This window comes from Pyxicephalus adspersus, chromosome Z, assembly GCF_032062135.1.
Source record: "Pyxicephalus adspersus chromosome Z, UCB_Pads_2.0, whole genome shotgun sequence".
NCBI lineage: Eukaryota > Metazoa > Chordata > Amphibia > Anura > Pyxicephalidae > Pyxicephalus > Pyxicephalus adspersus.
In genome coordinates this window covers 7,888,924-7,901,680 of record NC_092871.1, presented here as the reverse complement: position 1 = coordinate 7,901,680, position 12,757 = coordinate 7,888,924, and the positions used below count along the sequence as shown (strand labels likewise).

At 41.6% G+C, this 12,757-nt stretch overlaps 1 protein-coding gene across 2 annotated transcripts in view; it reads left to right on the top strand.

Annotated features, from left to right (window-relative positions):
* Positions 1–12,757, top strand: part of GABBR1 (gamma-aminobutyric acid type B receptor subunit 1) — an 81,935-nt gene that overhangs the window by 39,945 nt on the left and 29,233 nt on the right. Inside the window, exons 5-13 of one of the 2 annotated variants that reach the window (XM_072430235.1) lie at positions 1,393–1,494; positions 1,843–1,908; positions 3,251–3,442; positions 3,527–3,769; positions 4,703–4,766; positions 6,467–6,544; positions 10,729–10,879; positions 11,565–11,697; positions 12,104–12,220. In XM_072430235.1, coding sequence (XP_072286336.1) covers positions 1,393–1,494; positions 1,843–1,908; positions 3,251–3,442; positions 3,527–3,769; positions 4,703–4,766; positions 6,467–6,544; positions 10,729–10,879; positions 11,565–11,697; positions 12,104–12,220 — 1,146 coding nt within the window. Of the gene's footprint in view, positions 1–1,392; positions 1,495–1,842; positions 1,909–3,250; positions 3,443–3,526; positions 3,770–4,702; positions 4,767–6,466; positions 6,545–10,728; positions 10,880–11,564; positions 11,698–12,103; positions 12,221–12,757 lie in introns of those variants that run through there. The other variant, XR_011923365.1, reaches the window with a different exon arrangement.

Below are 12,757 nucleotides of genomic sequence, written 5' to 3'. Positions count from 1 at the left end.
TCATGATGATAATGCTTTCATGGGGGCAATGCAAAGGGCATGGGGGCAGCAGCCCTAAATGCATACCTCCCTAACTGCATATTTGTCCCCTGTCTTTGGTATGGAAGCCTTTGGATAAGCTTTACTGCCAGGTAGCTAGCATTTTCAGAATGGGAAAACCAATAAAACGTATCTTGCTCCGTCCAGCTACCTCCTAAAGCCATTTTTACATATCCAAAATAAAAATGTTTCTTTAAAACCAGCCCTCTGTAGCTGCATACACTATGGAGCAATTCATCCAAAAGAATCTGTAAATTAAAGTCTCAGCACTCCCCACCCCCTCTTCTTTTGCATCTGATTTGTGTGGAGTTTGGACTGGGGGCCAAGGCACTGCTTGGAAGGGGGAGGAGAGCGTTGGGAAAAAAAGTCTAAATGTTTATAAATAAAATTGAGGAATAATTACTTCAAAGTGCTTGCAGCTACAGAGAGAGCTATGTCCATAGCTTGGCTATGATTTCATATTAAATTAGCTCTGTTATAACCCCCAAAACATGGGGGATATACAGGGTATATTTACCTAACTGGTGGCCCATGGCTCCAATACAAAGATACAGCTTCCTTTAAACTGTACAGCATTCAGTTCTTCTAAGTGTCCAAGACCCGTGGTACCATCCTCCAACCCAGTGCTTCACAAGCGGGGTTCCACCAGCGGTTCCTTGAGCGATGAGCAGGTTGCACCTTCCAGGTCTGTTTTAATGACACCAATGATCTTTTTTGCTAAGGGTGACATTCTTCCCAATGGCCACGGAAGGCTGCAACAACCACAGCACCACTACAGAACACAGCAGCGATATAGAGGTTGTAGGATAGAACCATAGTGGCATCTGGAAGTGTCGAATGCCTTGACATTAGATGGAAGCTACAGAAATTTTATGGAGAGAAAGTAAGAGAAACAGGCCACCAGAGACGTTAATATATGACCTATTCTTTAGCAGAGAGCTGCTTTGGGACAACAACGGAGCCAAAGGCTTTTTCAGGCCAAGGTGTAGCCCCGTACATTAGTAAGCCCAGAAGGTCTATTTGTGACTGTAACTACGAAATACAAAGCTCTGGAATACACATTAAAAAATAATGAAAGTCGTTCCGAGGCGGTGCTCCATCCTTGAACCAGAAACATCGTCTCAGTCTTCCTAAACCTGATTTCAATCTCGGCAGATCTCTGAGGCTTTACTAAAAGAGGTGAGAAGATATCAGAGAGGCTGTAATATCACACAACTCATTATCATCCTAATAACCGGAGCCTTCATCTTCACACATTAAAAAAATGAAAGTCCCTCAGGTCTCTGTAATTAGACTACGTGTCTCACCTTTCGGGGAAGTTCTTTATTAGTGATCTTCCTTTTTTTGTTTCAGACTCTAGACGATCTGGAGGAACGAGTAAAGGAAGCGGGCATTGAGATTACCTTTCGACAGAGCTTCTTCTCTGACCCGACCGTCCCTGTGAAAAATCTCAAGGTGGGCACTTGTGCCTGGGGTGCCCAAAGGCAGACCGGTATTGTTAGGGATTACCATTCATCCAAGTGCTCTTCTCCTCCCCACGAGACTCTCCTTGAGTCAACGGCTTGGACCGTTCTACGAGAATTGACTCTCCTTGGGGTTAATAAGGCTTGCTAATTGCCTTCACTCAACCTGATTCCCTTCACGCGTCTCCTATTTTTGTGTCTTCTTCTTTTGTCACCGTTCCTCCTTGTTCTTTCCTTCTCTTCATTTTCCTTATCTTATCCGTTCAGATACCCAATTCTCTATCTCGCCATCTCCGCTACTCGCCCTTTTTTCTCACCGCTTTTTATCTCTGCCTTTCAGAGACAAGATGCAAGAATAATAGTCGGCTTATTCTATGAGACCGAAGCGCGGAAAGTCTTTTGTGAGGTAAAGTGAAATTGCTGTTACTGCTTTCTCCTAGGAAGAGTCCCTTTTAGCGTGCCCTTTCCGTTCTTTTTTAAAATGATATCACTGTCAGCTCAAACATCCAAAAAATGTGTGATTCAGAGCTTTCTCTTGAAGATTGTTGTTATTCTTCCCACCTTTTCTTTTTTTTGTGCTCTTTCCTTTTTTTCTAGTTTTGCTTCTTTATTTTTATCTTTGCCTTTCCCTCTCTTAAGTTTTCTAATCTTTCCTTATTTATGCAATTCTTTTCCTTTTCTTTTTTTTGTTTTTATTTTATTTTTTATCACTTCTCGTTCTTTCCATTACTCTTAAACTTTTCGTCTTTCCATTCCCCAATTATTTTTCTCTTTATACTTTTCAATTTGACCTTTTTCTTTTTTGCTTTTCCTTTTTCTCTTTTCTCTCTTTTTAAGTTTCTCTTTTTTCTTTCTCTCTTTTCATATTTTTCCATACTTCCTCCTATCAATTTCTCGTTATCTAATCATTTATCCCGTTTTTTTATCCTTCCCGCTATACATTTCTCTTGATCAATTTCTCATTATCTTTCCCTTTATTCATTTCATTATCCATCACTTTTCGCTTTAAAATTACATTTTTTATTTATTTTTATCCAAATCTCTTTCATCTTTTCCATCAAGTGTTCCTTCGTTTTCCGCTCTTTGCTTTTATTTATTATTCATGTATCAATTTCAGTATTCCTCCCTTTCTTTTAAGTTTCACTCTCTTTTTACTTTTTTTTCTTGTTCTCTTCTCTGTTCGCTTTACTTTTCTCTCTCTGTCCTTTATTTCTTTTTTTATGTTATTTTTCTTTGCCTCTTACCCTTCCCTCTTTGCCTTTTTCTCTCTAATCTTCTCCCTCTCTTTTTCTCATTCCTCTTTCTTTCTCTATCCCTGCTTCACTCTTTCCCTAATTTCTCTGTTCCATTTTTTCTTCTTTATATATTAACCCTTCCTCTCTGTCCTTTCTCTCTCTTCTGTCTTCCTTTCTCTCTTTTCTGCTTGCCTGCCTCTCTCATTCCTTTATTTCTTTTCTCTGTTCTCTTTCTTTGTCTCTTAATCTTCCGTCTCTTTTCTTTGTCTTTCTGCTCTCTCTTCTTCACTCCTCTCTTCTCTTGTCTTCTCTTTTCTTGTCTCTTCGCTTTTATCTTATATCTATCCCATTCTCCTTCTACTTTTCTTTTTTTACCTCATTCCTCGCTCTTTTTCTCTCCTTTTTTTTCTTTAGCTCTCTCTTAGCCCTATTTGTTACTATTTTACTTACACAAATTCTGCTCACATTCCTAAAATCTGATTCCTAATATCAGCTTTTATACTTTTGTTCTAGGTCTACAAGGAACGCCTTTTTGGTAAGAAGTATGTCTGGTTTTTAATTGGTTGGTATGCAGACAATTGGTTCAAGACACCGGATCCAGCCATCAACTGTACGGTGGAAGAGATGACTCGGGCTGTTGAGGGTCATGTGACCACAGAGATTGTCATGCTGAACCCGGAAAACACCCGGGGTATCTCCAATATGGTAGGCCTGATAACCTCCATATTTACCTTCAGTCTTTTCCAGATGTCTATTTTGCTGTTAACGTGTATCTCAACTCCTTTATAGACATCTCAAGAGTTCATGGATAAGCTTCAAAAACGTCTTGGCAAAGATCCAGAAGGTGTTGGAGGTCTACAAGAAGCTCCTCTGGCCTATGACGCCATTTGGGCTCTGGCCTTGGCCCTCAACAAGACCGCTTACGAGCTCTCCAAGAAAGGGTTACGTCTTGAAGACTTCAACTACAACAATGATAACATCAGCCGGGAGATCTACAAAGCCATGAATTCTTCTTCCTTCGATGGCGTCTCGGTGAGTCCCTTCCATGCATCATCGGCTTTCTGATTTATTTAACGGTGTCACTTTTCTATCACCAACTTTCCTCCTCGCTGCTTATCGCTTTTGTTTCATCATGTTGTTATATCTGACTCATCTCTTGCAGCCAGCACAAGAAAAATGTCTTCGTCTTTCAAAAGGCGTCAATGTTTCCCTTTTTGGAATGTTATGAGCGTTTAAAAATAGGGTTTACAAGATTGTTGCGGCTATACTTTGGCCTGGAAATTGGAAAAGATGTCATGAAATCATCATTCTCTTAGGAACATTGTCTCGTGTAAATTGCCTAAGTCTAAAATCCAGGCAAACAACAAAATGAACAGATTAGACTTTGATATGATGGTTGTTTTATCTGCAAAGGGATTTTAAGTTCTGACCTGGTCCTGATAGGGGGGGGGGACTTGATATTTCTCTGCTGCAGATCCACTTTCACTTACAGAGCCCATTCCCATCCTGTGACCAGACGGTGAAAGAAAAAGCACCAGACTGATAAACTCATCTCTGTCTCTTAAACCAGAATTGAGTTAAAATTAGCTAATTACCATTCTGCTAGGAGGTAGACAGGAAGAAAAGCTTCTGATGGCCAGGGGTTGGGATTTTGCTCGTATAGAATGACCTTCAGGTAGACTGCACAATGGTTCACAAGGGATCTATATAGATCTTTTTGGTGACTGAACAGTCAATGAAGGAGATTTTACTGATACAACCCAATAGGCAAATAGATTGCAGGCATTGTAGCTGGTTCACTTCTGTCTTTTCTTTATTGTCCTGAGCAGTGATTTTATCTTTTTTACCTGTCTGTATTTCCATTGTTTTCCATATGGACACATCTTTCAAAATCTCATCTTGATGATGGCGCTACTTTTTTTGTTTGGAAGTGACAACCTTTGGCTTTTGTCCTTCATTCCCCAGGGTCACGTGGTGTTTGATGCCAGTGGATCCCGTATGGCCTGGACACTTATTGAACAGTTACAAGGTGAGAGTTCTGAAGCTGCTGAATGTCCCATCTCTTAACTGTAGGAGAATAAGATAATCCTAGCACTGTCCAGGCCTTTAAAGAGACCCTGTCTAGTCTCTAAATGTATAAATGCAGGAATCCCCTTTTCAGCGGTCCATATACTGTTCTCTTCTGTTTCAGCACTGCAACCTTGAAAAGCATCTTTGTCATTTCCAATGCTTATAAGAGATGTCTGTATCCCGCACTGGTTTCTTCTTCTGGCTCCTATATCACTATGGGACACAGCAGTGCAATAGGGGGTCAGAGGAAGGAACTAAGGCATATCGGGGACAAAGGCACCACCAGAAGTGTGAAAAGCCTGAAATGCTTCTCAAGACTGTAGAGCTGAAACAGAGGAGTAGTAGGGGGAATGGACTGCCACAGTTGTGAGCATGTGTTGTCTTTTATTGCCTTTATTAACCTGATTTGTACACCACAACATTGATAATTAAACCTTGAGTTGCGTGGAAACAGCCATCCTAGTAGAACAGAAAGCCTTTGCTTTTTTATGTCAGACCCCCTCCGCCCCGATGAATGGTAATCTATTGACTGGTTGGCACCAGAAGAAGTAGAGATCCTCCCAATGCTGGTCCTCAGGTACAGCTACCTCTCCAGCAAGGAGAACCATGTGCAGCATAATAGGGCACCAAATATGATTTCAACTTGCAACCAAAGCCAGAACATCTCACATTACAAAAAAATACTGTTGCTGTTAGGCAACAAAATAAGCATGGCCCGGCACAATTAATATTTTGAGATGTCCATATAACTTTGCAGATCTTAACCTTTTGAGATCAGATGCCTTACGATTTGATATATACTAGAGGAATTCTCCATATATAATTCCCATGAAGAGATGGCCACCCCCACACTGGACCAGATCATGTGTTTGGTGAGATTGTTAATGTTGGCCTAGTGGTCAGGGACGTTGATACCTTACGTCTAGACAACCAGAATGGCTACCGGGAGGGTGGGAAGCTGCAGGTAGGTAGACATCCAAGCAAGGGACTAAGGGAGGTAGGGGAGTGTTGCACAGTTTGACTTGTTGGCCTCTTTTTCTCTTTTATCTTTTCATTTCTATCAGATTTCCTAGCTATTGATATTTTTTTTCCTCCTGTTGTGCCAGACTTTAGATGACCATACTGACTTCAGAGTGACACATTCTCCTCAAAAATCAACACCCCCCTCCCTTCTGTGCTTTAAATCCCGAAATTCAACATGACAAGCCTCTTCCACCTAAGGCAACCACAAATAAATTATTGATTGGTCTGAATGATTCCTTGGCTGTAAAAGGACTGTTGACAGATTGGTGCCAGCTGTCAGGACCTGCCCAGACTTTGATCAGGAGGGTCAGAACATTTCAAATGATTTTCCAATCTTCTTTCATGATTGAAGCAAAACTTTAGACTGGACCTTGGTCAGGTCTTTTTTTGCTATTTGTGTTCCCAAAACGAGTGAATCACTTTCACGTTCGGTCCAGGTGACATCAGGTCAGAGGATGAAATTGTAAAATGTTACAATTGTTTCCTGCGGAGGGGATGAGTTGAAATTTCAAAATTGCTAAAGATAGGGAGTGGAAATCATAAAAGGAAATGATTCCAGGTATCTAATGTCTTGGCATCATCCGTTGCTCTTTGCAGAGTGTGATAAATAGGGCACTGTGCTTTTTGTTTGGAAAGGTGGTGTCTACAAGAAGATTGGGTATTATGACAGCACCAAGGATAACCTCTCCTGGTATAACAATGATAAGTGGATCGGTGAGTGTGATATAAACTCTAATGTATGCCATTTTCTCAGCTCCCTCTTGGTATTTCCCTTCCATATTCTGCATGTGTCTTTAGTACTTTTACTAGGTATGTTGGTCTTCCTAAATGTCTGCACTCCTTTCTGTTCTTCCAATGATTAGCCCCTTCACCCTCACCAATATCACAATATATGACCCAATGATTTTACAATTGTCCCAACTACTGTCAGGGTAACATTGTAACATTAGAGTGTTCTCCTCCTGCTGACCACACCAAGGTGATCATCACTTCCATCATCGTTTACACCATCCACCATCGCCAATATTGACCTATTAATTTTACAGTTGCTCCATTACCCTGATTGTATTTTCTGGATGAGTTTCTAACATACCGGTAATTAAGGGGTTTTCTTCCTCCTAACCACACCAAGGTGATGATACCTTCCATTATGTCCTTCAGAACCTTCTTCAGGCCCCTTACATTGATGTTTACTCCATCCACCCATGCCAATATTACATTGTGTGACCCCATTATTTAACAATCATCTAATTACCCAAACTGCACCTTTTGGTGCATATTTTGACATAATTAAGGGGTTTTTCTCCGGCTGACCACCCAGAGGTGATCATTAGTTCCACTATGTCCTTCAGAACCCCCTTCTGCACTTTACGTCCTTTCACCAGTGTTTATTCCATCCAGAACCGCCAATATCACATTGTATGACCCAGTCATTTTACAATCTTTCCTTTACCCTGACTGCATGTTTATGATATCTATCTGCCATAAATAAAGGATTCCTATTCTGCTGACTACACCCAGAGTATCATTACTTCCATGTCCTTCTGAACCTCTTAATTCTGTCCTCTTCCACCGGTGTTTACTCCATTCATCCATGCCAATATTCCATTGTGTGACCCAATTATTTAACAATCATTCCATTAACCAGACTGCACCTTTTTGGTACCTTCTGTGTGATGTTCTGGGTGTTCCCCTGCTGAACCATATGATCATCACCTTCCATTATGTCCTTCAGAACCTCCTTATTCTGCATCCTTCCACCAGTGTTTGCTGCATTCAGAACCACAAATATCACATTGTAAGACCTCCTTTACCCACACTGCATGTTTATAATGTCTGTCTGCCACAATTAAGGGGTTCTTCTACTGTTGACCACACCAAGATGGCCATCAGTCCCACTATATCATTTAGAACTCTTCATTCTGCACTGCACCTCTTTCCACCAGTGATTACTCCATCCATGCCAATATTACATTGTGACCACATCACATTGATCATCACCTTTATTATGTCCTTCAGAACCTCCTTGTTCTGCACTCTACCTTGTGTTTACTCCATCCAGAACCAACAATATCACATTATATCAGCCTTTCATTTTACAATATTTCCTCTACCCTGACTGCATGTTATGTTCCTCTACCCTGCTACTTATGTCATATGGCATCTATCTGCCAAAATTAGGGGTTCCTCTACTGGTGGTCATCAGTCCCAATATATCATTTACAACTCTTCATTCTGCACTCCACCTCTTTCCACCAGTAATTACTCCATTCATGCCAATATTACATTGTGACCCAATTATTTTACAATTGTTCCTTTACCCTGACTGAACCTTTTTGACGTCTAGTTGAAATTAGGGGTTCTTCTGATGACCATCACTTCCATTATGTCCTTCAGAACCTCCCTACTCTGCACTCCTTCCACCAGTGTTTATTCCATCCACCCATGCCAAGATCACAATATATGACCCAATTATTTTACAATCTTTTCTTCACACTGACTGCACCTTAGTGTCTGCTTTACCTAATTAAGGAATTCTGTCAGTATTACATTGTGTGACCCAATAGTTTAACAATCATTCCATTCCCCAGACTGCACCTTTTTGGGTCAATTTGGCATAATTAAGGGATTCTTCTGCTGCTGACCACTCCAAGGTGATCATCACTTCCACTATGTCCTTCAGAACCTCCTTATTCTGTTTTCTGCCTGCTTCCACCAGTGTTTACTCCATCCACCCATGCCGGTATCACAATATATGACCCAATCATTTTACAATTGGTCCTTTTCCCTGACTGCACCTTTATGGTCCCATTTTGGCATAATTAAGAGGTTCTTCTGCTGGTGACCACATCAAGTTGATCATCGCCTCCATTATATTCTTCAGAACCTCATTATTCTGCACTCTACCTTCGTTAATCAGGTTTTACTCCATTCAGAACCACCAATATCACATTGTATCAGCCTTTCATTTTACAATGTTTCCTCTACCCTGACTGCATGTTATATTCCTCTACCCTGCTACTTGTGTCATATGGCGTCTATCTGCCAAAATTAGGGGTTCCTCCACTGGTGATCATCAGTCCCAATATATCATTTAGAACTCATTTGCACTCCTCCTCCTTCAAGCAGTGATTACTCCATCCATGCCTGCCAATATTACATTGTGACCCAATTATTTTACAATTGTTCCTTCACCCTGACTTCGTGTCTATGGTGTCTATATTGAAGGTGGTCTTCACCTTCCATCGCTTTCAATTTGTCTTTTCAAAGCTCCTAATTCTGCAGCCCACCTCCTTCCACCGCTGATTACTCCTCACCAATATTATTATTATTGACAATTTTGTTCCTTTCCTCTACCCTGACTGCATGTTATGTTCCTCTACCCTGCTACTTATGTCATATGGCATCTATCTGCCAAAATTAGGGGTTCCTCTACTGGTGGCCATCAGTCCCATTAAATTATTTAGAACTCTTCATTTTGCACTCCACCTCTTTCCACCAGTGATTACTCCATTCATGCCAATATTATATTGTGACCAAATTATTTTACAATTGTTCCTTTACCCTGACTGAACCTTTTTGGTGTCTAGTTGACATTAGGGGTTCTTCTCTTGTTAACCATCACTTCCATTATGTCCTTTAGAACTCCCTACTCTGCACTCCAGCACACCAGTGTATATTCCATCCACCCATGCCAACATCACAATATATGACCCAATTATTTTACAATCTTTTCTTCACACTGACTGCACCTTAGTGTCTGCTTTACCTAATTAAGGAATTCTTCCCCCGCTGACCACACCAAGATGATCATCACTTCCATTATGTCCTTCAAACCCTCTTCATTTTGCCTCTTTTCACCTGTTTTTACTCCGTCCACCCATGTCAGTATTACATTGTGTGACCCAATAGTTTAACAATCATTCCACTCCCCAGATTGCACCTTTTTGGGTCAATTTGGCCTAAATAAGGGATTCTTCTGCTGCTGACCACTCCAAGGTGATCATCACTTCCACTATGTCCTTCAGAACCTCCTTATTCTGTTTTCTGCCTGCTTCCACCGGTGTTTACTCCATCCACCCATGCCGATATCACAATATATGACCCAATCATTTTACAATTGCTCCTTTTCCCTGACTGCACCTTTATGGTCTCATTTTGGCATAATTAAGAGGTTCTTCTGCTGGTGACCACATCAAGTTGATCATCGCCTACATTATATTCTTCAGAACCTCATTATTCTGCACTCTACCTTCTTTAATCAGGTTTTACTCCATTCAGAACCACCAATATCACATTGTATCAGCCTTTCATTTTACAATCTTTCTTCTACCCTGACTGCATGTTATATTCCTCTACCCTGCTACTTGTGTCATATGGCGTCTATCTGCCGAAATTAGGGGTTCCTCCACTGGTGATCATCAGTCAAAATATATCATTTACAACTCATTTGCACTCCTCCTCCTTCAAGCAGTGATTACTCCATCCATGCCTGCCAATATTACATTGTGACCCAAATATTTTACAATTGTTCCTTCACCCTGACTTCATGTCTATGGTGTCCATGTTGAAGGTGGTCCTCTGTTAACCACACCAAGGTGACCATCGCTTCCAATTTGTCTTTTCAAAGCTCCTAATTCTGCACCCCACCTCCTTCCACCACTGATTACTCCTCGCCAATATTATTATTTTACAATTGTTCCTTCACCCTGACTTCGTGTCCATGGTGTCTATATTGAAGGTGGTCTTCACCTTCCATCGCTGCCAATTTGTCTTTTCAAAGCTCCTAATTCTGCAGCCCACCTCCTTCCACCGCTGATTACTCCTCACCAATATTATTATTATTGACAATTTTGTTCCTTTACCCTGACTGCACCGTCTCTTTCTAACACCATTAGGGGGTTCTCCTCCCGCCGACCACACCAAGGTGATCATCACCTTCCGCTATGTCTCTCAGAAGCTCTTCATTTCTGTCTCGGTTCTTGCCGGGCTCGGCATACTCTTGGGCTTTGTCTGTCTGTCGTTTAACATCTACAATAGCCACGTGAGGTGAGAAAGACTTCTGTACAATGTGTTGTATAGGCTGGGATGGAGGAGGGGAAGGTCAGGGGTAAGTAATGGTGGAATGGTAAAAATAATCATTATTGCTATCTGGTGTATAAAGGCAGGAAGGATAAATACAGCTTACATCAGCACATTTACTGTTGTGGTTTCCATCACATGATGAGTGCATTAGGAACAGAAAAATGGAAACGCACATCGGGGAGCACTTAGGGTCTGTGGCTCCTCTTCCTGCTATGTGTCACGCTTCACTTTACTGACTCATTGAGTTACTTCAGCCCTTAAATTAAATCTGTTCTTGGTATGGGTTCACCTAAAGTAGAATTCTCAGAAATGAATTAATTCCAGACACGTCACAATATATAAAGTTGCATGTAACCCAAATGCATTGTAGCTCTTCTAATGTTAGCTGCCTGACTCTTTATTGGCCGGGGTGTCTTCTGCACCCCTTGTGAAACTGATGTTCTCACTATTGCCCCCGAATCCAATGGCAAGTGGGGTAAATTCCCCCCCAAGGGTTGCAGAGCAATCAAATTATTGGAAATGTTAGCTGCGCCCCCTGTAGGTTTAGGCTGGGGGGGCTTTTTTACTTCTATCAGTTTACAAAATTGCATTGCAAGGTCTAGGTGAAAGTTTAAGATTTCAGATCCCTGACTTTGTTTCTCTACCTCAGGTACATCCAAAATTCACAGCCGCACCTGAACGACGTGACGGCCGCGGGATGCATACTGGCTCTCGCTGCCGTCTTCCCGCTCGGTCTGGATGGGCATCACATAGAGACGTGGCACTTCCCTCTGGTGTGTCAGGTGAGCAGTCACGTGGCAAGTTTCCAACCCAACCTATATGTAGGTGAGCAAAATGTCACAGCTTGAGCAAAAAGGCCTGTACACTGCCAGCAAGCTGCAGAAATGGAGCCTTGTGCTCTGGAAGGAAGCAGAGGTGTGTCTGCAGAGGTGCAACATTCCATCTGCAAAGCTTATACCCCTGCTAATATATGAGGTCTGACTTAACATGGCTGGATCTCTGCAGAGAGACCACAGCTTCCTTACAGAAGCCTTCTCTAAAGCATGCTTTACTCAGGCTGTGGCTGCTGTGTAAAAGGACCGTCTGCAGGATGTTGTAGCTTTGTGACTGAACTGAAAAGAATATTTGCAATATTCGTTCTCATGTCTCTTCTCTTTGTGTCCTCCCTGCTTTGGTCACGTGATCCAGGCCCGTCTCTGGCTTCTGGGACTCGGCTTCAGCTTGGCCTATGGCAGTATGTTTACCAAGATCTGGTGGATCCACACAGCGTTCACCAAGAAAGATGACAAAAAGGAGAGGAGGAAGGTAAGCAGAGGAACCCCGCTGATATTGTACAATGAGACCCCTGAGATCATAAAGGAGGGCTCCGACCTAAAAACAAAAAGGAAGAATCTGTCTGTGTTCCTGTTTACCAGCATTTTGTTTGGAGACTCTTCTGGTCTTGGTGCAGTTTTTGGAGAATGGAGATACATTGTGTGCTTTCCTAAATTCAGGGTCTGCAGATTTCTTTGTTTGGAGGCCTTTTATGGGCAGAGGAAAGAAAAATTCTTCTTTTTGAAATCAGATTGATATGAGAATTGTGTTGTGGTTTCCTCTTGTCTTTACACGCTGTACAAACCTGAATTGTGTTAAGAATTTGACAATCAAAGAATAACAATGTATTGTATATGACAATAATACCGGTATTGTGGTTTGATGAGATCTTACTTAAAGAGAACCTGTCAGGGTCCTACAGAAAGACAAACAGCATTTCCTGCTAGAAAAGACCTCCTATAATGACCTTGTCACTGCCCTATATCTCCACATACCCTCTATATACCCTCCCAATATCTTCTACCTACC